The 27,147-nt window shown below is 23.8% G+C and overlaps 3 protein-coding genes across 10 annotated transcripts; all 3 read right to left on the bottom strand.

Moving 5' to 3' along the window:
* Positions 1-196: 196 nt before the first annotated feature.
* Positions 197-13,817, bottom strand: LOC108000872 (ATP-binding cassette sub-family G member 1). 5 transcript variants are annotated; one of them, XR_009829592.1, is made up of 13 exons: positions 8,191-13,817; positions 7,750-8,099; positions 5,869-5,986; positions 5,130-5,319; positions 4,860-5,005; positions 3,839-4,077; positions 3,458-3,754; positions 3,207-3,364; positions 2,954-3,122; positions 2,768-2,868; positions 2,337-2,678; positions 1,790-2,016; positions 197-1,556 (listed from the first exon to the last, which is right to left on the bottom strand). XR_009829592.1 is itself a non-coding variant. In XM_062074375.1 (13 exons), the coding sequence occupies exons 3-13, from the start codon at positions 7,943-7,945 to the stop codon at positions 1,858-1,860; spliced, it is 2,115 nt and encodes a 704-aa protein (XP_061930359.1). In that variant the 5' UTR covers positions 7,946-8,099; positions 8,191-11,466; positions 11,812-13,816; the 3' UTR covers positions 197-1,857. The 5 variants fall into 5 exon arrangements, 4 of the variants coding, with proteins under 4 accessions (XP_061930359.1, XP_016917026.1, XP_016917029.1 ...); XM_062074375.1 differs by having other exon boundaries at positions 197-2,016; positions 8,191-11,466; positions 11,812-13,816; XM_017061537.3 differs by having other exon boundaries at positions 197-2,016.
* A 702-nt stretch (positions 13,818-14,519) lies between these two features.
* LOC108000876 (small ribosomal subunit protein eS28) lies at positions 14,520-15,176 on the bottom strand. The gene has a single exon (XM_062074385.1). The coding sequence runs from the start codon at positions 15,174-15,176 to the stop codon at positions 14,979-14,981; it is 198 nt and encodes a 65-aa protein (XP_061930369.1). The 3' UTR covers positions 14,520-14,978.
* LOC108000875 (ATP-binding cassette sub-family G member 4) lies at positions 14,520-26,930 on the bottom strand. 4 transcript variants are annotated; one of them, XR_009829591.1, is made up of 12 exons: positions 26,387-26,929; positions 24,087-24,256; positions 22,305-22,528; positions 21,743-21,860; positions 21,479-21,668; positions 21,200-21,407; positions 20,919-21,095; positions 20,482-20,843; positions 20,242-20,410; positions 20,024-20,124; positions 17,840-19,923; positions 14,520-17,711 (listed from the first exon to the last, which is right to left on the bottom strand). XR_009829591.1 is itself a non-coding variant. In XM_062074373.1 (12 exons), exons 1-12 carry the CDS (start codon positions 26,387-26,389, stop codon positions 19,345-19,347), a joined length of 2,223 nt encoding a protein of 740 aa, XP_061930357.1. In that variant the 5' UTR covers positions 26,390-26,930; the 3' UTR covers positions 14,520-19,344. The 4 variants fall into 4 exon arrangements, 3 of the variants coding, with proteins under 3 accessions (XP_061930357.1, XP_061930356.1, XP_061930355.1); XM_062074373.1 differs by having other exon boundaries at positions 14,520-19,689; positions 19,768-19,923; positions 26,387-26,930; XM_062074372.1 differs by having other exon boundaries at positions 14,520-19,923; positions 26,387-26,485; positions 26,735-26,928.
* Positions 26,931-27,147: the final 217 nt, after the last annotated feature.

The raw sequence follows: 27,147 nt of genomic DNA on the forward strand, positions 1-27,147 counted from the left end.
GAATATAAGATTTGAATGATAATTATATTTTTTTTTAAATTGCATATTCGTGACTGAATAAATATTTTATGTAATAGTTATGTAAAATAAATAAGGAATTTTTTTATTATTCCATAAAATCGATTAAATTATGATTAAACAAACTTATAATTTGATTTCTAATTTTAAAGAATTTAAATGGTTTCACAAATTCATCTTGAAAATGAAAAAATATATATATTTATATTTCTTTTACTTAGTAATACATGATAAATATTTAAATTAATAATATTATGAAAAACAATTTTATTCGTAATAAACAAACGCTATTAAATACAACAAACATTATGCCAGTTTAGCATAATTACACGCATTCACATGCATGATATTTTATAAAAGATTTATGTATGTATATATATATTTGTATATATATATATATAAAATTATATATAGTAGAATTTCCATAATCCGATACGCATAATTCCAATGTTTTGCAATATCATCATGACTCATATTATATTACATATATTTTACACATATATTACGTATTTCATATTAACATATTTATATTATTTCTTTTATTTTTATCATATTAAAAGTATAATTTAATAATTTGGCATTATTAAATTATAGAAATTCTACCATTATATTATTATAAAAATTCTTATATTCCGGATATCGATATAATGATATATATTATCGAATATCGATTGCGTAACCATTTTTTATATAAATATATATAATTCATTCCATATAAATAGATATAAACATATCTTTTATTAAAGTACATTTATCAAATTAATGAATATTATTAACATACTATAAATCAAATGTTTTAATTTTATTTTGTGCATGAATGATTAATCATAATTTCTAATACATTTGAAAAATATAATTTAAATAAAAATTGACGATAAAATTGTTCTTCCAAAATTGTTGAAAATTCTATTCTTGTTATATATTTTTATGTGGTTTATATTTGTATACAAATAAATTCCCTTAAAAAATTATGCTCAAGAAATACATACATTAATTAAAATGTATACAATATATGTAAAATTTTGGTAAACTTATTCTAAATCTTAAGTTCGATGTTCGTGATGCATTACCAAAGTTTAACATTCATGATTATAAATATAGGAAGATATTTATTATTTTAAATATTATTCTTAAAACATTTTAAATATCATTCTAAAAAACATCGATTTATGTCCGTGTTAAAATTAAAAAATATATATTATTGCATTTATTTTCTGTTATCTGCATCGTCAAACTCACAGCCATGAGCAGATAAAAATATAATCACTTGCGAAATGTTGTTAATTTAAGGCCTCTTATTCCTTTTCAAAGAATAAAATTGCGAAATTTTAGAATAGTTGATTAGTTCTTTTATGCATTCAAATCAGATGCATTTATATTCTTTTCTAATTATCTCTTTCAAAACTGGTAATACATCCTTAAGATCAACTTGAGATCACCATTTATAATATTGTAATATATTGTAATATAACAAAATGGATCCAAAAGATTTTAACAATTATCGTAACAACAACCATTATGGAATTGTCATCGTACAACTAATAAAAACAAATAAATTATATTTATTTCATAATATTATAAATTATAGATGGATAATATTTTAATTTGCATATAAACATATATATATTATATATATAATATTTTTATATTTTAGTATTCATATGAACTTGTCTTGATGATTAAAAATTATGAACAGAAAATAATTCTCGATATTAAAACATAAGATTATTAATCTTCTACTGTACGATGACGGTAAAAAATGCATTATTACCTTAATCCATTAACATTCGTTTATAAAAGTATTTCAACATTTTAAATTGATAATAATTGTACATCGATCTATCGCGCAGTCTTTAATTTCCAACGGAGGAATAAATAGGCAGCGATTCGAAGAACAACAAATATCAAAAGCAAGGCAAGAATATCGAGAGTGAAATCTGCATCGAGCATGTCTAATTCCTCCAATGTTGTTTCTGGGTTTTTAAAGTGGCAGTATACCTGTAAATAAAAAAATAAATAATAAGAAAAGAGTAAAATATATTGGATCATTTTTCAAAATGAAATCAAGATTTCTAGACCAACAATTTTTAGCAACATAGATTTTTGTGTATATAAAATATTATTGTATTATTTGCAATTTTATGCTATATTTATATATTATATATATGTATGTGTAGAAACAAAATTTTAACAAAGTTTTTTTTTAAATTAACCATTCTGAATTAACCATTCAAGACATACTACTTTAAATGACATAATAATTTAACTTATATGAAATTTAAAAAAAAGAAAGAATATATGAGAAGAGTACATCATACCTGGAAACATTTAAGTTTTTCTCGACCAAAAGAATATGTAGCAAGCGCAGTCCCTTCAAAGCCATATCTAATATAGCTTAGATAAGTAATCCATCTAAGATATACAGGAATGGCATCAAAACTAACAAAAAAGCCGGAGAATAAAAGAAATGGTACGGACATAACTGGTGCTAAAAATACACCATTTTGTACGTTCATTGCTGCTCCAACCACCAATCCAACCGATTGCGCTACGAAAGAAATTAGTAAACATGTTCCTAAGAACATACTGAATCGCATAATATCTGTTGGTTGACTTGTCATGAAGTATACAATCGTAACATATATAACACAAAATACTGCCTGTAAAAAAGATCATATGTCATATAAAATTTTACATATAAAAAAAATTTAATTCATTTTTATGACAAAATTAAATTTTTTTTTTTTACCTGAAATGGTATATCTGATACAGTAATTGCTAGATAATAAGCCTTAAGAGAATACCATCTATTAAAATTTTCTTTCAGGAGTACTGGCAATTCTAATGGAACTGTGAAAAGAAAAGTTTTTAAAATATTATCATAAACAAAGGAAGCAAAAAAATAAATAAAAACATTTTTTAAAATATGACTTACAAGATAAGATTGTAATAGTCATTGATGTATACATAAGAAACAACATATTAAAGAATAGAAATCCAAGGTTGCTAAGTACTTTAGCACCATCATTTCCAATATCATAATAAAGTGCGCCAATCAATAATCCTACTAGAATATGAGCAAAGAGTCGAAGATACATAAGAGTCTAAAGGAAATATTATTAGAATCGTAAAATTTTTTATTTAAAAAAATTAAAAACTTTAAATAAAATTTGAATTGATTAATTTACCCAATCTCTACGACTGAAAAGTAAAGTTCGTTTTAAAACAATCCAGAATTGTTGATATTCCGACGTGGGATATCTCTCTGGAGTGACTATAATTGATTCATCGAGTAAAGCTACATCGACGTTATCCTTCTTTTCCATATCAATTGGTATTACTACATCTATTATAGAAAGACAATAACAATAACAAAATATTTAAAAATAATTGATATATCTATAAATTATTTAATAATTTATTCAATTTTCTTATCTACCTTGTTTTGCGATATCATTACTTGCGTAAGATGAAATAATTCCTTTATTATTAATTTCTTTTTTTACTTTATCTTCTTCAAACTTTTCTTTCAGATTGCTCACATCATTCTTATCTTTTCTTTCAGTATTTTTTCCATCTTCTTCGTTTTTCGAAAACGAATCAGGTAAATTATTGAGTTCTTCCAATTTATTTTCAGGAAATGGATGTCCTTCTCGAATATCATATTTTCCATTCTTTATAGCATTTACCAAATTTTTGATATTATCTCCATATTCTCCACAAGATACCTCAATAACTGAAAATTAAAATATAATAATCATTATTTTGAAATCAGTGTTTTAAAAAAAGCTAAGATACTTCAATGTCATAAATAACTTACTGAAAGAGGCTGGATTGTGATAACTTGGACAATTGAGCCCTATATTTCTAAGAAACGGTACTAATTGTGATGTAGATCCTTGATACACACATTGTCCTTCAGCTAATGTATATAACGAATCGAACATTTCAAAAAGTCTAGCGCTAGGTTGATGAATAGTACATATTATCGTTCTTCCGCCTCGAGCTAAAGTCTTTAAGAGCAAGATGCATTGAAAACAGGACGAAGAGTCTAAACCACTGTAAATTAATAAAAACTATATATATGTTATTCAATATTTTCACTACAATATGAAAAAAATACAAAAAATTAAACGAGACGAGATTTGTATCTCTTTTCATTAAATTTTTAAAATACATTAAATAATTGTTAAATAAATTGATCTTTTGTTTTTTCCTTAATCAAAACAAAATTCTAATAGATTTTTATTCAAAAATTTTTCCAAAGCTTTAATCAATTTTTAAAAGATTTATTAAGATGAACACATAAATGATAAATTAATTGATGAATTCGGTAAATGCAAAGATAAAAACAATTACGATATTTAAAAAAGAATATTATATATAATTTCAGTGAAAGCGAGAAAGCAGGACTTTCAAAAACTTCAAGATTGGTTGTATACTTTCTCTTAGTTCATGTTTTTATTTCTTTGTTGAAATTAACTTGTACGCGTCAATTTCATTGTTTATAACATATAATTTTTTATATATATAGATATTATTACAAATTAATGAAATATGATTGTATCTTTATTAGGAAAAATTTAATTCAAAGAATATCCGTTATTTATTAAATATAAATAGTATATATACATAAATATAGATATACTATATGTATATGTACAAACAGAAAACAAGATTCTTTAGCATTAATGATAGTGAAAGTTAGTTAGCATTGATCTATTAAGAAGAAAAAATATTTTCTTGATATAAATTTATAATTTCTATAAATGAATAAACATTTTAAAAACATCCTTGTTTCCTTTTTCTTCGTATAACATATATATATAAAATTTGCTCACCTAGTAGGTTCATCAAAAAACATTATTGGTGGATTATTGACTAATTCAAGAGCAATAGAAAGTCTTTTTTTTTGTCCACCGCTCAAATTCGATGTCATAGTATGACGATGCTCGGATAAACCAAGTGTATCTAAAATTTCTTGAATCTAAATGACACAAATAATATAATTGAAAAGTCAAATTTTTTTTTTACTATTCTTCCAATTTCTAAAATAAATATTTATTTAAGAATATTTTTTATAGATTATATTAAAAATGAAAGAAATATACCACTTCTTCCTTTTCTGTTTTGTTAGCATGCGATCCAAGTTTAAGATTTGCAGCGACTTTCATGGCTTCAGCCACTGTTAAATTCGCATGAAGTTGATTATCTTGCATTATATAGCATGATAATTTTCTGAAGGCACTAAGATCTCTTTCATGACCGTTTATTGTAACACTTCCTTCAGTACCTGTTGATCTAAGCATACAATTCAATTATTTTTAAATATATAATCGTTTATGCTAAAAAAATAAAACAATATTCTTTTTTGTTAAAATGAATTAAAAATAATGATAAATTTTATCATGATTTTTTTATATGATATCAAAATTTTATTTTTTAACGTATAATTTATGTAATTATTAAAACATTAAAAAATAAAATTAAATATATAAATAGTAATTATAATGATCCTCGATATTATATCTTACTTTATACTTAATCTATATAACTCATTCGTGTTTTTTATTCAAATCGATAATTAACATCGTTGAACATTTTTCTATCATATTTAAAAATTTTTGTAGAAGAATTGCAAAAATAATAAATCATGAAAAAAAATGAAAATATTTGAGAAAAAATTTATATATGTAATACTTTTTATTGACGGAAAGAATTATTCTTGATTGATTATTTGATTTATTTACTAAAAACCCATTTATAAATAAAATATAATTAATATGTACAAACGAACATTGATTTTTTTAATGAATACATTACAGAATTTGCATAAATATAAGGACTCACTTGTATCCGGTCAGAATGTTTAAGAGAGTAGATTTTCCTGCGCCGGAAGGTCCCATAATAGCTGTCAGTTCTCCAGATCGTAATCTTCCACTGACAGATTTTAAAATTACCTTTGCATCTAAAAATTATTTAATTATTTTTAATGATAAGAAAAAAAATTGTAGTGTAATTACTTTATTTATAAAAAAATGAATTCTTTATATTTATGATTTCGCATATATGCATGTTCATTATGATTCATACGTATATAATTTTAAAATATGTTTTAAGATATATATTTTCTTTTTCTTATATTATAATATAAAAAATATTTTTGAATAATATAATTATAAATATAATTTATCATTATATTTTACGCAAAATTATTTAACTTATATATGCAATATCAGATTAATGCTATGATAATATTATGATGCTATTACGTCACACTTTAATATGTGTATATAACAATGATTGCGTGACCATGGATTTGTTTGCAGACGTAACGTTTATGTTGATAACTTTAGTAAAAAATCAAATTAAATTTCGAATATTTATATAAAATTTTAAATCTATTTAATAATGAACATATTTAATATTTTGATTCTTTATTATTATTATTATTATTGAATATTTTCTATAAAAAGAGGATGATTATTATAAATATCATTACAAATATTATATATATTACATTAATATAAAATATTAATAAATATATATAACTCTTAACGACTCATAATTAAAGAAGAAAAAAAAATAATATTCTCGAATGCAACGAATGTTTTTAAATATTAAATTAAGAAAATATAATTAATAATTTTAAAATAATAATCCGAAAGAATATTAAATTTTTATTTCAAAACATTTAATAAATTTAATAAATAAATTTAATTAGTTGTTTAAATAGAATTATAAAAAGAAAAAAAATAAGAGAAAGAAAAATATTGAAAAATAAAATGAAATGAAAACGCTAGCTTGCTACCAGTAAAATGAAACTTTATCGCCAGATACTGTAATTGGAACAAACCAGCCATAAGCTGGTCGAGTATAAATTAATGATAAATAGAAACAAAGGTTGTCTTTCAAATCATTCATTCTATTATTGTGTTTGCTGCCTTACTCAATTATTATTTTTTTTAACGCAAAATTATTAAATTTCTCTTCTCAAATAATTATAATCTGTTTTAAGTGTCGCATTTAAAAATTTAAAAACATACCAATAAAAAATATTTTCTATATCTAAATGCTTATACTTTGGAAATCGTTGTTAAAATTTTATGTCGTAAGCGATCTTCTTGCAAAATCTCTGTTTTAATTTCTTCACTTTAATATTTAATTCGTATAGAAAGTTATTTTTTAAAAGAAAAATATGTATATATATATAGTGTAGTAAGAAAAGTATACATATATAGATAGATAAAATAAAAACGATAATAAAAACATTATCGTTATGATTCATTTGATTTTTCTACATTATATATCTTATTTTATTTATAAATATTATTTATAAAATTATTTTATTTTATATATAATTTAAATATTAAATTTAAATAATGAGATTTTATTAAGCATATAATTAAGAATATGTATTATGTATCAAGAAAATGTATTATATGTTAATAATATGTATATCTACGATATACATATTAATAATATTTCTCTTTTGTGATCAATTTTATCAATTTTGATTATATAAATATGACCAAAAGAAAAAATAAAAGAAGTAATAAAATAATTTATTATGTTTTCTTAAATTAATTAATTAATTAATAAATTAATAAATCGTTTCAATGATGTCTCAAACAACTTTAGTATTTATATGTTTGAAAATAAAATATATGTAAATTTTATTTATCTTTAAAAGCTTTTATAAAAATATAAAAGAAAAATAGAAATACTTACTATTTTTGTTACCTTCTCGTACTCTATATGTTAAATCGGTGAATGCTAAGTCAACCGGTGGTCTTTTCGGTAAATGAGTAATCGTTTTATGTTGTGCAGGTACAATTTGTAAACGAGAACCAGAACCTTTTCTAGTAGGTTGTAATAATATTTCATTAGTATTATCTTCATTCGAACAATTTCCTTCGAGCTTCATTCTGTATCTTTTTTAGAACTTTTTATATTGAATTTGCTATAAAATTTAAATAAATCTTCTTTTTTTATGATCGATATTTGTTTAAACGAATTGACTTTTTCGTAATCTTGTATTCTCGTTCTTTATTGCATAAGCATACAAATTCTCTCATTGCCTGAAAAATTATTTATTTTCAAATTTAATTTTTTTATTTATCTAATATAATATACACATTACATTACATATGTTTAAATTAAAAATGTAACCTTTTCTTAATCACAAAAAGCGTGGTGAATTTTATTTTGTTATATTTAAGGATATAAAATATTACTTATTATATATAATTGTAAGTTTACAAATATTTATTTTTATATTGGAACATATTACACATTTTTTTGGCACATGAATTTTATTAATTTTTTTAATTATAGAAAAATATAAATTTATAGGCATTTATTTACATATATTCAATTTTAACAATTTTTTAAATATCATAGTTCTTATTATTAAATTCAATTTGATAAGATCGTTTTATCTTAAAGATATTACAATGAGGATTTTAAGGATAAAATCAAATATATTTCAAATAACGCGCGTTCTTACATTATTGAACTAGCAATACGAGCGAAGTCGGTCAAAAAGAGACGACCATAACTTTAGGAGTATATGTTTAACAACTGTATAGACTATCAACTTTATCCTCGAGTCAGAAACAAGAGTAACTCAACTTCTATATTCCGCGTCTTCGAAGCACATAATGATGTGATTAAGTAATTAAAAATAAAACACACGCTTACAATTTTTACAATTATACGTAGAACAACAATGAATGTTTTTAAAATTATAGAATTATACTCATGATAAACTATTAAAAAATTGGAGACAGTAACCAATTGAACAATCTCTCAACGATACACGAATCTCGGTGTCTCGAGACTGACTGACTGACTCAACCGTTTAGCTGCATCGCGGCCATCACCATTGACCGCCGTTGCTTTCCAGAGTGCTCTTTCTCACTCTGTTTTTCTTTCCACTTCTCTCTCACTCTTTTTTCCACGCATCCACCATCTTTTTAAGGACACAACAAAGAAAGATAATCAAGAGAGTGATGAGTTAATATGATCAAAGTCGAGATCGTGAAGGAGCTATTTAGTTGTGATCTCTAGTAATCGTTGCTGTATTAGTTGACCGGTTATGATTAATTAATTTATTTCAAATAACATTTAAAATTTTTCTCTTAAATTTTATATCTTCAATAAGATTATTAGATTGATAAACTTTTTAAAATTACAACAATAAAAAATATTTAAAACATATTTATCTTAAAGTTATAACAAAAATTTAATTTTATTGCAGTAAGTAATAAATTAATACCATTTTTAATTACTCCTTTATACTTAAAAAAAACGAATATAAAATATTTCAAAATACATTTGTTTTTATATAAATTATTATTATTAAAATCTATTATAGAATTTTAAATAAGTTGCAAGTTGTTCATTACAATGAAATTATCACTTGTCTTAATATTATATATTTTTTAAAAAATTAAAAAAATATATTTTGATTTCTGAAATTTCATGCACGTCATTTGACGTTTCATTGGACGTCATCAAAAAATAAGAATAATAATTTATCATTAATTTAAATGAAAGAAAAAGCAAATCAATAGTCTTATTTTTTATTGATTTTTTATATGTGCATAAAAAATTAAGGTATATTTTTTCTCTATATACAAACGATTTTTATTTATTAATTAAGAATATGTATTAATTATTTATGTATTATGTATTAAATATTTATTATTTCATGAAATAATAAATTATTTATGACACATTACATGTTATTATATATATATTCATCATTATCAGTTATTTGTATATATTTTATTTCTTTTACATCCTCATATTTAACTTTTTTTTAAACATATATAATTATATATTATGTATACACAATTAATTTTTTCATTTAATAATAGATTGCAGCAATAATGTATTGTCAATTTGTCATAACACAATATATTGTTAATAATCTTCTATAATTTTTTATTTAAAATAATATATTACAGAATATTTAATTTAATAATAAATATCCATTTTCTTATAATTCCTTTATAAAAATTCTTATTTAAAATTATATTGACAAAATCATAATAATTATGGTTAAAATTTCATTATTTTACTATTTAATATAATATTATATTTAAAAAAATATATTTATTAAAATATGATGAAAAAATATTTTTTAGTTAGTTTCTCAAAAATGAATTATTTTTTATTCTTTTCACCATTCATTTATATAAATTATATATATATATATTGTGTCAAATTATATATATACATACTAAATCGCACGCACGCGCGAGTGTGTGTACATGTAAATGCAAAATTTGTTAAAATGAATATGATGAATATATGAGGACAGAGTGTATTTAGATTATATTGTCGATAAAATTATCAGTGTTTTATAAATCTATTCCAAATACAGGCAACTTACATGAAAGCACAAAGTTCAAATATCAAATTAAGAGCTAAAATAAGAATAGAATTGTTAGAATTGTGTGCAAAATATTGTATAATTTATATTTCTATATATTCATATTTATTATAATTTATTTTAATAAATTTATGATAGTAATAAAGAGATAATTTATAATAGAATTAAAAATGTACGAATTCTGTGTCAAATTTTTTTAGAAATGTATATATTGATGAATAATAATAAAAATTAAAAATACATTTCTTATTTCGATGTATTTAATAAACAATATGTATTTTTAATTATTACATTAAAATGTGAATTAATCTCTTGTTTATCAGTTTTATCACTAATTGATTTTATCAAAAAAACTTTGACTAAGATTAAGATTCCATAAATGTAAATAAATATATATATATACATATCATGAATTGTATAATGTATATCAAAAATGTATATCAATGTATATCAAAAAATATATAAAAAATGTTTTTTAAAACATCATCTTAATATAAATAGTTATTTATCGTTAATCATCGTCAAAAATCAATCTTGAAGAATATAAAGAAATAATTTTATATTTTTATAAAAATATAAAAATTTATAAAAATTCTATCATAAGTATAAATATCTCATAAAACAATATAATTATGAAACTACTGGATTAAAAAATATCAATCAGAACACATATCTTTTATTCATATATATGTCAATTTATTGAACGCAATCTTATATCTTTTGTATATCTTCTTATAAGTAATATAAGTATTTGAAAACAGTATTAAATAACATGAATAATATTTCAAGTAAAGAATAACACAAATTCTTTTTTTTTGTTCAAAAATTAAATCATTTATCAAATTAAATAATTATTTAAATTAAGATATCATTGAAGTTTGAAAGATAATTTCTGAAAAATATTTATACTACTTTTGTTTTAAGTACAAATTACTACTCGTATGACCGTTCCCATTGTTTAATAAATCATTTGGTCTTTTATTTTTTAGCATTATTTCTTTTTATTTTTATACACGAATTTATCTTTATGCCGGTAATTAAACTTCCTAAAAATAGAGAATATTATAGTTTTAATGTATATTTTTATATGAATTATAAAATACGATAATTTGATATTATGATAATGGGAAAACTCATTGTAAAATAATTTATATTTCTGCACGATGAATCTTTACAAATTACAATATCAATTTCGTATTTTATTTATAGAAAAATAATTTAAAAAATTAGGAATTATTAAATTTTTCAAAAATAAATAATAAATAGTCAAATTTTGTCATTTACAAATAATAAAATATATATAAATAAAATCTGTTATAATATATAATTTGTTGATTATAAAAATGTGAGGTTATGTTTTAAAGAGATCATGTAGTTTTTTATTTACTTACATTTATGCATTAGTTTTTTCATATTTTTATAAATAATGTAAATCTTCTAACAAATAATATAAATACTGAAACAAACTTTATTCATTTTATTTAAATTATAGAAAATAAAATAAATACAACATATCAATTTTATATATATTAACATTCCATTAATTGTTATTAATCAATATAAGAGATTGTTTTGATCTGTTTAATTGATAATTCTCCATTTTAAAATCCAATATATTAATAAATTAAATCATTAATAAAATTATTAAATTACACATTTATATTACAATATTTATTTTTCTTTTTTTTAAATTTTTGAATATTCATTATGTTTTTCAACTTATTTTACTTATTCACTTCATTTTAATATGTTGATAATTTATATTAAAAATGAATATAATAATCAATATATTGTAATTTTTGCTCAATAATGAATTCAAATAATATTATATCGTTACTAAAAAATACAGAAATAATTATTTTATACATATATACTTTTTGCAATATAAATATTTATGTATTAACTTAGAAAAAAAATAATAAATAATTTAAGAATAAAATATATTAATATATACAAATGTAAGATGATATATAATGATATTATAGTAATAATATTATTATTATTAATGATATTATTTTACATGTTCAAAATATTAAAAATTGTAATCGTTGCAGCCATTAGCAAATTTGTTTTACTTATGTAGTAATACAAATTTCCCAAGTCACACCACGAGGAGGTTGCTGCAAATGGTGACTCGCCCTATCTCCAACGGTCCCATCCACCCTCCTTTACAAATTTTAAACTGCGGTAGACATCATCACAGTATATCAACCGTTTATTCCATTTGGAACAGACGGTATACAAAAAAATGGACCTACCCGAAAAAGAGGTAGACGTGCTAATCATCGCCTATCCTCTTTTTAATCTAAAACATATACCAATCCCTAGCTAAACTTATAACTAAGCTAAGCCCTAGCTAAATTAGATTTTTAATAGGCAGGATTTATAAACTGTGCAATTGTTTAATTTATATGTTATTCAATGGCGAACTTCTTAATAAAAGAAGAGCCTAAATAACGGAACGATGCTATTTAAAATATAAAAAAAATAAAATTGAAAGTAACTGTGCTCATTTGATTACATTGCCCGTCTCGTCCGATACGTCGTCACGAGGATAATTGATATTCTATTTCCGTCGCCACGGTCATAGAAGGTAGCACGAAATAGAATATAAACATTAAATGTATTATTATTCTATTTACGTATTGCGAATTTTGCAGATGAAACAAAGCTAGAAAACTGCGTTTTTTTGCGATGCAGAAAAACAATGTTTTTTTTGCTTCCGTTCATCAACAATCGCAAAAGATCCCTAATGGGTTACCAATTTTATACGTGTGATTTCCTTAGCCAAAATATAGGCATTAAGAAATGACAAAATGTGTCGAATCACCGCATAAAACGGGTCATGTAATGGCGGTGTACGTCACGGGCATCATCTAATTCAAAAGAATCAAATTATTCCCAAACGCAGCACAAATTATATCTTCTTTGATTGTAATTCTTTAGAAAGAGTTGCAAAAATCCTGTTCGAATTAACTTCGTTAAAACAACAAAGAAAATGGCAACTACTTCCGCTTGATCTTACTCTCATGAAGTATATAATTTTCACCTTACAGACATAAAAATAAAAGGAAAGAAAATGAGGGAAAAGGGGACTTACGATCGTCCAGGATTACAATGAAATCAAACTGCACTACGCGGAAGACGCGGAAGATCTGGAAAACACTAACATATGAAACGAAACTATTGCACGATAGTCTAGCTTGAACATAACGTTACGAATTAAAATAAAATAAAAATGAGAGGAATGATTAAAAAACGAATTATTAGAAATATTAAGAATAAGATTAAAATTTCAAAATGATAAATTATTAAAAACAAAAAAATAACAAAAGAAGTTCACTCCACGATCGTTCAAGCTAAACTGACATGGCACCGACATAATGTACAACGTAACGATCAACTACGAACATCGATTGAGCTGCCACCGGAAATTATATTTCTGTTATTTATTACGATTTACTTAATAATTCTTCTATTAAATATTAAATAAAGACAAAATTATAAAAATAAAATATTAAAAAATATTTTAATTTTATTATTTATACAAAAGTGTTTAATAATCTTTGCTAAATCGAATAAACAAAATAATAATTTTTATCGTTAAAGGAAATTCTTCTTTTAGTTGATAGAAGCGACATCTATAAGAACTGCATTGTTAATGGACTGTTATTATCTTTATTTTTGAAAATATCTACATGCTAAGTTACATTATAGAATTTAAATTACAACTTTCATATATTTAACATAAATAAAGCTAACATTTTGTTTAAAATTATATCATTGTCTTACTCTATTTCCTTCATCACATCAACATAACATATGCCATTTTTATAATTACGTAAACATGAAAGGTCAAGTTTCTTGCTACTTAATAAAAAAAATTAAAAATACAAATATTTCCTGATATCCTTAAAAATATTTATTATATTTCTATAAAATTTTTTTTAATATTAATTTTTCAATTTTATTTCTTTTTTATTTATTTATTTTATTTATATATATTTTTATAAATAATGTAAAATAATTTGTGAAAAAAATAATAAAAGAAGAAGAGAAGTTCAATTTAGAGGAAGAAAAAAGAAGAAAAGAAATATAATTTATTTTTTGAATTTTTATTATTATTAATTATTTTTATTAATTTTTATTTACAAATATACTTCAGTTATACTTGTATAACAATAATATGTACATATATATCATTTTCATCAATTTCATCAATTATGAATATAATTTTTCATTAAAATTAGAAACATATAAGGAAAAAAGAGATTGATCAGAGTTCTAAAACAAATGTCAATTAGTTTCTATTTATAATATCTAACAATAATAATACCTAGGAAATGAAATGCATATTGATATTTATATTTTATCGACTTTAATTGTTTAAAAAATATTTAGAAACGTTATTTTTTCCTTCCTTTTGTGTACATACCAAATAGTATATAAGAGAGTCGATATTAATCATCATTCTCTTTTTCTCTCTTTTTTTCTGGAGCAGTTTAATATATATATTTTTTGCTTAATTTTCGAGAAGAAAGTTTTATTCTTAAATGTACTAACGAAGTCGTCTGGCTTCTCTTTCAGATTCTAAGAGTGTTAGAATGTCTCCTTCTCGTACAGGACCTTTCACGTTCCGAATTAACTGTCTGTTTTGCTCATTCAAAAACTCCACTTTGACTTGCGTACATTGCCCTTGAGAACCTGTTCTGCCAAGAACTTTCACTACTCTTGCACGAACTATAGGTTTCTCCATATTTCTTGAAATTTCTGGATTTCCTTAGTTATTGCTCAATTGATTGCGATAGATTTAGAACGAATTCTATAAACTGCATTCAATTTCTTACCAACTTAATTATAAAATTTCTAAAATAGTATTCTAAAATATACTTCAAAAATTGTTTGAAATAATGTAAGAAATGAGATAAAAAAATATTTAAAAAAATTAATATTATGAAATTAAACATATCATAATGAAATAAATACTTTATTGTATTCTATAATATACTGATCTTAAATTGCAAGAAATGAAAAATTCGAAGATGTCTTGCTTTGGCAGCATTGATAAAAGCAAGTTTAAAATAACTATTCCTCCATTAGATTCGTTGCTTTTACACCACGTGTTCTTGACGAATTTTTTTTATTACAATTTTAAATCTCATATTTAAATTATGCCAATTAATGATAATGAATATTTAATATTAAATTTTGAATAAAGATAACAACGTTATATTTTTACACGTTATACAGATGCTTTTATTCATTTGTGCTTTAGTATAAATGTGTCATTCTTGGTTTAGAATACGAAATATTACATTTAAAAATCTTATAAGGATTTGCAATCTTCTCCTCCTGCGTGTATATTTGTTTTTTAAATTCTTTTGTCTGTTTTACACGTATCTTTATTTGTTTTCGATGTTCATACCCACAAACGCACAATCTTACACACGTACCTATAATTTTTTGTTTATATAAAATTACAATACTTGAAAAAAGTGTCATGAATGTATGCGATATATGATCGAACAATATACATTGTATATTGTACATTTGAAATATGTGTCCTAAAAGCGAAACTGTCTTAATGAATTCTTTTATGCTGCGCGTCTATATGCAAATATGATAGTATATTATTCAAATTCTTTTTTAGCAGCAGTTTGATAGTTTTGTTCGCAAGATGGTCACATGCAATTAAAAATTTTTTTGTTCACTATTACAGTCTCAATTCTCGCGAGCCTTGAACACAATACGCGTGGATTTGTATGAATTGAACTTAACATTTTACTGCTTTTACATCTATTAATTTTCAGTTACGTATGCGATTACGCAGTATTATAAAAAAAAAAATTAAAAACTCATGAAGAAATAAAAAAACAATTTCAATAATACAAATGAATAATAAACGAATATTCAGTTTCAAATGAATCGGTCAATGTTATGTTTAAACCTTGGTTTTATATGTATACATATACATATAGCCTATTTCTATGTATTACTTTTATAAGTAAATCTATGTATTAAGATTATAGATATAACTATGGTACAATAGAATTGAGTTACTTCCAGATTTTGTACAGTTCATTTTCGTCACGTGATGAATGCGAACCAAGATCTAAACAGGTAAGCAACATTTTTTTTAAATGAAAATAAATAATCGTTATACGTATCTGATTATCTAGATAATTTCAATATCTTATTATTACCCCATTTCCATTTTAATTTTCTTATGTTTACATCATTTTATATATACATTTCATAAAATTTTATTCTCGTATAATCAAACAATTGTTTGACGATACTGAATCACAGACATTCCAAGTTATTCCTAAAATGTATTCGAAATGAAATACAAATAATATTTAACATCGATGATTTGATTAGAGCATAATATTTCATATTAATTTCTTTGTAATGATAAAAATAAAATGAGAACAAAATATTCATACGTGTAATACAGTATATCGTTGTTTCTCATGTATAAATTCGATTAATTTGTTTATTTATATAATGATAAGTAAAAATATAAATAATAAATATGTAACCAATCTAAAAGTATGGAAATTTTTGGCCTATTTTTTTCTACTCTTGCCCTATATTTATTAGATTTTTTTTTCGTATTACGATTTTCTCATTTAATATTTAGTATATGAAAAAATAAATTATGCAATGATATTAAAATTAATGTCCAATGAAAATTCCAAAATTTGTAATTTATTTAATTCTTAATTTTGAATAATTAAAAATAAACTTAAATTTCAATTTGAAATGATTAAGTAAATAAGAATTTTCTAATATTTTATAGTACAAATTCTAAGCATTTAAGTTTACAATAAGTACTGATTTAAGATTAAAAATATCTAATAATTATACATTATATAATTAGAATACAATTTATATTCATAATTAGAATAAAATAGGAATAACTCAACATCAAAGAGAATAATAATATATAATATAATAAATTTTAATAAAAAAGTGATAAATCTAATTTACATTTGATATTGAAATATAAAAATATTTATGTAATAATTTTTTTAATTGATTTAAAATTTAAAAAATTAAACTTAAATGTAACGCTATTAAATATTAATAATAATATTATAATAATAACATTATTATAATTATATAATTATTTAAACATGTTTATGATTATTATGAAACATGATATGAGATCTAACTGTAAGTTAAAGAAGAAGTGTATTAATTTTTTATTTTCTTCTTTTTGTTCTCCAGTCATAAGTAAATGAATTTGTAGCAGTTAGAATAATGCATAGGCCGTGAACAAAAACTCCTGTAAAAGTTTCCAAAATCAGAATAATCTTTTTGTCACATTCTATTATATTTTTCTTCTTCTTCTTTTTTTTTTTTTTTTTTTTTTCTTCTAATTTTTTTCTTTTTTTAATAATATACTTCCCTCACCTCTTTAATTAAATGACTATATTATAATAAATGTAACAATTCAGCACTCCAGACTTAGAAGCAAACGCACAGGCAGCTAGTGATTGGTCAGGTGTGAGCTTTTTACAATATTATGTTTTATAATTTTTCGCCTCTTAAATATTATAATTATTGAATTATCTATAAATGGAATGACAATATAGTAAGGATTGTTCGCGACCTTGATTTAGTACAAATATTCAAATATCTCGCTGATATACATACATAAATATCGGGCAAGATAAATTAATTTTTGGTGCTTCAACATGTTGGCTAAAATTTATTTTTGTCCGATATGTTAAACGATTATTGGTCGTTTCTTTTGCTGATATATCTTCGAGATATCTTTTGTAGATTAAGTGAATATAACTATCGATGTAAATGTGAGAACAATAGAGGATCTATTCTAATCTTTGATTTGTAAATTTTCTATTGCTTATTTTCTATAAAAAAAAGTCTATGTTATTCGCGTGATACACACGCGCTCGTTGGAGGGACCATGAGTCTTGAATGGGCCTAAGGCTCCTGGCGAGTTTGTAATAATTGGCTATCAATGTTGCATTTCGATAAAATACATAGTACCAATGATGGTCTCTTTTCTGTTTATTATCAATGATTTACAATTTCACGCTATTTTTGCGTATTCTAATTTATTAAAAATGCCTAAACTCTCTATGCGTACCATTTATCTGTATTTTTTATTGTTAGTCTCGTTCAATGTCATGATGCATTTGGATGTTATATCTATATTTATATACAAGAATGAGAGAATTGAAAATAATAAAATCGTATAGAATTATCTTCAGAAGAATTAAAAACGACCGCTTAATGCCGATCGAGAGACTTATTGCAAAATATCATATCCGTATAACATAAAATAATCAATAAATCACATATTCTCAATATCTTATTCGAATTGATTTTAGTCACTTTAACATTCCAAATTCAACATTTTGCATTAATGTATAAATTGTATAAATTGAACTTGAGGGTACAACAAAAACAAAATCTTCATAAAATATAAATATTTGTTTAACTTTCCTTGTATTTAAATTATATTAATTGCAATTTATTTAAAGCACATAATTAAGAGTGCAGGTTTTTTAAACTTCGATATTTTTAACAAAATTCAAAGTAATGAAGGACTCTATAATTATAATACGGTTTCTAAAAATGATTTTATGGTTTTGTCATTACATAATCAAAACACAAGCAAATCTATGAGACGAGCTCAAATAAATATAAAATCTTGGTACAAAACAAATAAAAACAAAAACAAATAAAAATTAAAATATTTCGTCATTCTACATACATATATGTTTTATAATTTTGCTGAAATGTCCAAATTTTTTTATTTTCAATGAAAAAAAAAAAAATAGAAATTTAGAATCAGCAATTTCCAAAGATTTTAATATCTTAAGATTGAGATGAAACGAATATTCGTAATACGATGATCTATTGATTATCGATTATATTATCGCCACGTTTTAACGAAGAGATCGTAACTTCAGTCTCAGTACAAAGTAGGCGATCACTCTCAAGGTAAGCAAAAAGCCTGTCAATGCAACCGCGTCCTGCCAAAAGACGGCGTTTTGCATCGACATTTCTTCGAGGAACTTCGTCGGGCTCTTGAAATGGCAGTACGCATCGGAACACTTGAGCTTAGCACGATTATAACCATACACAGAAATCATGGTGCCTTCAAAACTATATCTAACATAACTTACGTACGAAAGAAATTTTAGATACTTTGGAATGGCATCAAAATTAACAAAGAAACCGGAGAACAAAACAATTGGCACTGACGATACAGGGCCAATGAATACTCCAGTCTGAAAAAAATTTTTTTTATTAAATTTTGGAAAAACAATAAAAAATATCGATGACATTATATACAAATGAAGTGTTACCTCCACACTCATCGCTGATCCTATCACTAAACCGATAGATTGAGAAACTAATGCTGTTAATATACATATAGTTAAATACATCATGAATCTATTTGTTTCCAATGGTTGCGACGTCATGAAATATACAATTATGACGTATGCTATAGAATATACTATCTGCAATGAAAATAATGAATTGAAATGTATTAAAAATTTGAATGAATATACATTAAAAGCATGCAAAAGCAAGCAAAAGTATTAAATTAAAAATACTAACTTGAAAAGGTACATCGGCTAAAGTTCTTGCAAGATAATAAGCTTTTACAGAATACCAATAATTTAAATGTTCTCTTACAAATACTGCCATTTCTATTGGAACTATATTAAAAAACAAATTATTATATTTAATTAGTACATATAAATACATAGTGATTAGTACACATAAGAACAAAAGATATAAATAACAAAGTTTTTTATTATGCATTTTTTACTTACATGTAAGAATGGTAGGCATCATTGCGGTGAACATGAGAAACATTACCGTAAAGAAAACGCAGCCGGCATTGCTCATTACTCGTGAAGCATCATTGCCGATATCATAATAAATTGCACCAATGAGAAACCCAACAATTATATGGGAAATCAGCCTTACTCTCGTTAATGTCTATAATAATAAAGTATTTTTGAACGAAATATTATTATTATCGAATAACATATGTATGTAAGAATATTAACCATGTCTCTTATTTGTGACAAGAATATCCTTTTAAGAAGGATCCAAAATTGAGTCCAACTATTTGTTGGAAAGCCAACTTTTTGCTCAATACTTTCTGCACTATCCAATAAAGAAGTCGTGCAAGAAATTGGTATGTTAATTACTGTTCCGCTATTTGGTTGTTTTGCTACACCGTTTGGTATTAAAGCAGTTTCAGATTTTGTTTCTTGCTGCGGAGACTCCTTCGCGATATCATTCGATACAGTTTGCACCGCATTTATAGTACTTTGATAATGTTGATAATTAGCACATTTACCATTATTTACAGCCATAACTAATTTATGCACACATTCTCCATGTTCTCCACATGCCACTTCCATAACTAAACAAAATTATTTTTTTTTCTTATTAATAGATTTTGATTATTATTAAAACCATTACTGTAATTTTCATCTACCATAATCCGCTGGGTTATGATAACTGGGACATTCTAAGCCCACTGATGATAGAAAGGGTACCAGCCCACCAACATTTCCTTGATATATACACTGGCCCTCGGCCAAAAGGTACAAATGATCAAACATTTCAAATAATCGTGCACTTGGTTGATGTATCGTACATATAATAGTTCTTCCTAAAAATACCATAAAAATAAAGAACATTTTTTTAATTTATAATATTTAATAATAAATAACATATTATTAAATATAATTAAATAAGAATTTATTGCTAAATTACCTCCTCTACTTAATGATTTGAGCAAACTTAAACATTGATAACAAGTTGAACTGTCCAAGCCAGAAGTTGGTTCATCAAAAAACATCACCGGAGGATTGTTAACAAGTTCCAACGCGATCGATAATCTTTTTCTTTGCCCTCCGCTAAGACAATGAGTCTGTGTATTGCTCGCATCGCTTAGGCCAAGCGTTTCGATTATTTCTTCGATCTGTATAAAGACGATTTTATTAGAATTGTTTAAAATAATTGTTTGTTTTAAAAGATTCGCCTTTAGCATACCACAATTTTTTTTGCCGTTGCGCTGATATCTTTTCCTAATTTCAAATTAGCAGAAACCGTCATTGTCTCATAAACCGTTAAATGAGGTAACAGACGGTCATCTTGCATTATGTAACAAGACATTTTTCGAAATCTCCTAAGATTCCTATCTTTTCCATTTATCAGAACAGAACCACTTAGATGAGATGTCCTGAAAATATAGAATATTATGATATCTTTTTTCAATTGGCTTATTACTTATAAATTGTTGAAAACGCGACTTACTTGTACCCTGCCAAAACGTTCATAAGTGTACTTTTTCCAGCACCTGAAGGACCCATGATGGCGGTCAATTCTCCGGATCGAAATTTTCCATTTACACATTTCAGGATTGTTTTATATCCTGTAATAAAAATATTCGAGACATAAAATTTATAAGTATAAAGTAACGCTCTTTTTATTCATTTACTTATTTCTTTTTTCGAGATTTACTATTTTTCCATTTGTATATTTTACATTTCGAAAATTAGGATTTGCGATTTTTTCCAAGTTCACAATATTCGAGAAGAGATAATATAGAAATTTCATTTAATCACAGCTTTCACGAATACTTAGATTCTCTAGCTGACCTCTTTTAATTGTGAGTACAATTGCACCTCCAAGGTATATCTGGACCGAAACGAAATAGCTTGTACATATCTATTGATTCTTTCAGCTAGGTCATTGTTAAACATATTGAACAAAATGCCTACCGAATATACTTTCACATGAATATGTGTATTGTTCTTGTTCGTTCTTGTAATACGTTATTTTTTCTTTTTTTTTTTTTTTTTTTTCGAAGACCAACCTCTTTTTCTGCCTTCTGACACGCTGTACGCTAGATTCTTGAACTCAATGTCAACCGGTGGCCTCTTCGGTAAATGCGTCAGCGTTACTGCCGGCCTTTTGCCATCCTGTCCCGGACTATGATTTGGTACTTTTCTTGCGAACATGCTATTGCTACACATTGAAGCCGCAGTACCATTAGATGCGCTACCATTGCAATTGCAGTGAAGATTATTTTGCGAGTTACTGAAACACACGAAAAAGATTAGTATGACGTTCAAAAAGAATATTTTTTTTTAAATATTTCAAATATTTTTTTTTAAACATTTCGACGTATAAGAATTTCATAAATGAGATGTATCGATTTGAAATAATTTCTTTCGATTCTAAGTAATCGATCGAAAATAATATTTAAATTAAATTTATAACAAAGAATCAAACTTATTCTTGTTGTATATTATTATTATTATTATATTATTTCTTAAATTTTTTCGTGTCTCTATTTTTACAATTCTTATTATGTTTTAAATATTATATTAATGAGAGTAATATAATTCTTGATGTTTATTCTTTTCGATTTATGATTAAAAATAAGAAAAATTTTTTGCTTTATCAAAATTTATTCATTGTTAAATGTTTATCTAAATTGATGTGAAATAAATTTTAGAAGCCTCGCGAGTTAAACATATGGTGTTTGTAATTTAATCTTTCACTTACTTCTAGTTTTATGGTTTCGATAAGAATAAGAATCGATTTAATCGATATCGTACACGTGTATATTCTAAAAAGATAATCAATTAAATTTTTACGAACGAATTCAAGCAATTTCGCGTAATTATGAATATACATCGAATAATACTTATCGAAAATCTAATTTAATAAAGTAAATTTTTGTTTATTTTTACTTTTTAATCATTTAATTTAATCTTTTTAATCATTGAATATAATCTAAGTTTTTTAATTTGAAAAATTAAATAATTTTTTTTCAGGTGATTTTTTTTTTTTAAATTTAAACAATTTTACTTTTATCAACGGTAAATTCAACGAAACAATCAGAAGGAAGCTTTGTAAAAAGCTTAACGCGATCAATGGAAAGACCTTGAGATCCGTTTTAGTCGTATTTGGGATATATTAGTTCGCGTGTTCGATGTTTCCTCGATGACCGCAGTTTCATTTATACATTATCAGTTATATTTGATAAAATTGTTGCTTAGTTATATAAAAATTAATATAAAAATCAGTAGAAATATTCAATCTTAAAAATTTAATTTTATCATTGTTTATAATTTTTCTAAGCATATTGTTAATTACAAGAGATTGATGATAATATTATAAAAAATTATAGAATAGAACGTAAAGAATATTTGGAATTTAGATTTAGAAACTTTAATTCAACAATATTATTTATATAAAAATTAAATATCAGTTTGCAGCCATTGAAAAGTCTATGAACGATCTTTGCAATGTGATAGTCAATTTTTTTAATAGAAAGCTTTGTACACAATACTGTTTATTATGCAAATATCAATATCAGCTATTATATTTTTATATTTATATCCTATTCATGTAAAAATGCTATATTGATTCAAAGTTGACAAAAGTTTCAATCATTCAAAGAATGTACTATTATGCTATATAGGCTTTCGTTTTTAAGAGAAGGATCCGTATAAAAAGAAACTATATTCAAAGTTTTGTATTGTTCTTCAATATATAAATTTCCTACTGTACACGTGAATCGAAATTCATTCAATCTAACATATTAAATGTTTATTTTTTAATATGCCATCTTTATTAAAAATCATACCTGAGGACAGCATTATTGAGATTTTCCAAATGCAGGGAAGGTGGAGGAGATTTAATTGTCACCTGATGACTTCCACCTGGAATGAACTGTACTTGTTCATCGCCACTGTATCTAGATCCTCCTCCACCGGTCAATGCAAGATTTTTTAAATCTGCCATCATCTCCTGATGCTGGAACAATCAATTAGCCAATTGAACTCCTTCCAAACATAAAACTTTCATCAAAACTTTCTTTTTTATGATGTGATTAAAAGAAAATTGTATTTAACATTGATCTAATAAAAATTAATCAAATTGTTATGTTAAAAAATGAATAATTTAACATTTACTTTGTTAAAACTCATTTAATTGCTCAGATTTTTTTTTACATAAAATCACGTTATAAAATGAACAAAATTCTTTTTATACAACATTCCTTAAAACTATTCTTAGAATAAATTTAAGATAAATACATAATATTGTTTCTTCTTTTTACTTGTTGAATAAAACTTTCTTTTCTTTCTTTTTTTTATCTCTTTTTCTTTTTCCTTTCTTTTTTGTTCCTTTAATATTAGTAAAAATGATATATTCTTAATATTTATTTGTCTAGTTATTCAAGAAATGAATTAATCTTATATGAATCAATGAAAAAAACAAATATTAGATTCAGATATTTCTTTTCGTTTATTTTAAATATATTTAATAATTTTATTATATATTTTAAAAAAATATATATTTTTTTATGTACGATATAAAAAAAATATATTTTAGGCCCACGTGTACCATTGAAAGATATGATAACGCTCTTATAATTATCGGACAATATTATAACAATATATTACTTATCAAATACGATAATTGAATATTATCTATTCAATGAAATAATTAAAAATTGAATATGATGAATGAGATAATTTTTAAATGCAATCAGATTAAAGATTACGATATTTTTTAAAATATGTAAGTCAGAACATGTGTACATGTCTTATAACAAAAATATTTGCAAAATATTTATTACAGATAATTAAATTTTAATTAATCGATCGATCAATCAATTGACGCAATCAATATGATTAAAATATAACATAATTTTTTACTTATTTTACAAGATATCTTTATATATACATTCAAATAAATAAATAATTAATTTAATATAACTAATATAAGAATAAATTATTAATTGATAATTAAAAATTTAATATTAAATATTATAGTTTAGATAAATAAAAATTATATAATATTTTTATTTCAGCTAATAAATTCGTAGATGCATTATAATATCTATTAAACTGACGCATAAATCGGTCATGATCCAGGGTCAATGTCCATTGCATCTTCCAAGAAATGTATTATTTACCTTTAAACAAAATTGATAATATTGAAGTTATGTTCAAATTCAAATAAATATTTAAATAGACAAATGATGTATATAAAATCAATTATCTGTCCATGTTTATTTATGTTACATAATTTATGTTAGAATATGATTCAATGTATACAACAATACATGTTATATTATTATCATTTTTTCATTTTTCTCAAAGTTTCGAATAATTTTACTTTCACGTGTACTAAATAAAATTTTTTTACAACAAATAAATTTAATTGTTTGCCAACAAATAAAATTAAATATAATAAAATTAAAATAAAAAATATTAAAAACATTAAATTTTCTATATTGCAAAAGTAAAGTTGTTTAAATTTAAACGAATTTCGTTAAAATTTTTTTTTATTAAATCATGTTGTACGTGATAGTAAACAGTATAAAATATATATAATAAAATACGATGAATGATTCAATTAGATATACATAAAATTGAATTTTTTTTTCTCTTTGATTTTAAGTTCAATTTTAAGTTTAAATATATTAACTATAGAATTGTAAACTTTAGTAAATATTGTTATAGATATTTATCGAGCATGTATTTTAACAAAAGTCATGAAAATTAAAAACAGTAAAAAGAACTTAAAATTATTAAATTATTAATGATAGTAACATGAAAAAAAAATTAATTTTTTTTTCGTTACTTACATTTTCTATCAGTTTGAAGTTATGAATTTTTTAATATATTAGCTATTGATATTTTTATTTTATTATTTTCAAAAAATATAATTTTTTTGCATTTATAATAATATTAATTAAACAATGAAAAAATAAGAAAGCGGCTGTGTGTTATTGTAGACAAAGAAAGATGGTTAAATCTTTAAGTAAAATAAGGATTGTGCGAACAATGATTAAGTAAAAGATTTGTAAAAATGTATCAGCTAAATAAAATATAAAAAATTTCTGTCTTAAAATAATTATAAATAGAATGTACTCACCATCGGTCGAAGGTAAATTTAGGTATCCAAACGGCGTTCGAAATCATACCCTGATGATGATACTGTGCATTCTCTATCTCTCCGCCCTTTCTTCTGACGCTTCACCATGCACAGCAATCGCGTTAGAAAGAAATAATGATCACAAAAATTACAATAAAGTGAAAAGCAACTAGATAGGCCGTAGTTATGATGTGTTTTTAATCCTTGTCTTCGCTTTCCAATTATTAATAAGGAATTTTTCGAATCGCAAAACGGTATTTGTTTTCGAAAATAATATTTAATAAAGATTGCAATCAGTTATATTCTGCGAGCACGTATAAATGAAAATCAAAACGTAAAGCAGCTAACCGATTCGCAGTATGAACTGCAACTGACAGCGAAGAGAAACGATCAGACGACGCAACACTGTCCAGAATCAGCTGTCGTGCTATGCACCATCGTTCGCCTCTACCAACCAAATGAACTGAACTGTCCAACTCGAAACCAGGGACGACTATAATCATCGGAACCCTCTCCCACTTGCATGTTTCTTCTATCTCTTGGACTATTGGTCTTGAACCACGCGATCAGATTTATAAGCGTTGCGCGTTTTACGTTATTCTTTTATTACTTATGACTCAGGATATTTTCTTTTATTATTTGTAATTATTTTTAATAAGAATCATCAAAGAAAACATCAAATAAAAATGCTTTTACTCCTGTCTTTTTTTTTTGATTTTATGCAATGATAATTTTTCAAATAATCATAATTTCTTAAGACT

This window comes from Apis cerana, linkage group LG4 (genome assembly GCF_029169275.1).
Source record: "Apis cerana isolate GH-2021 linkage group LG4, AcerK_1.0, whole genome shotgun sequence".
NCBI lineage: Eukaryota > Metazoa > Arthropoda > Insecta > Hymenoptera > Apidae > Apis > Apis cerana.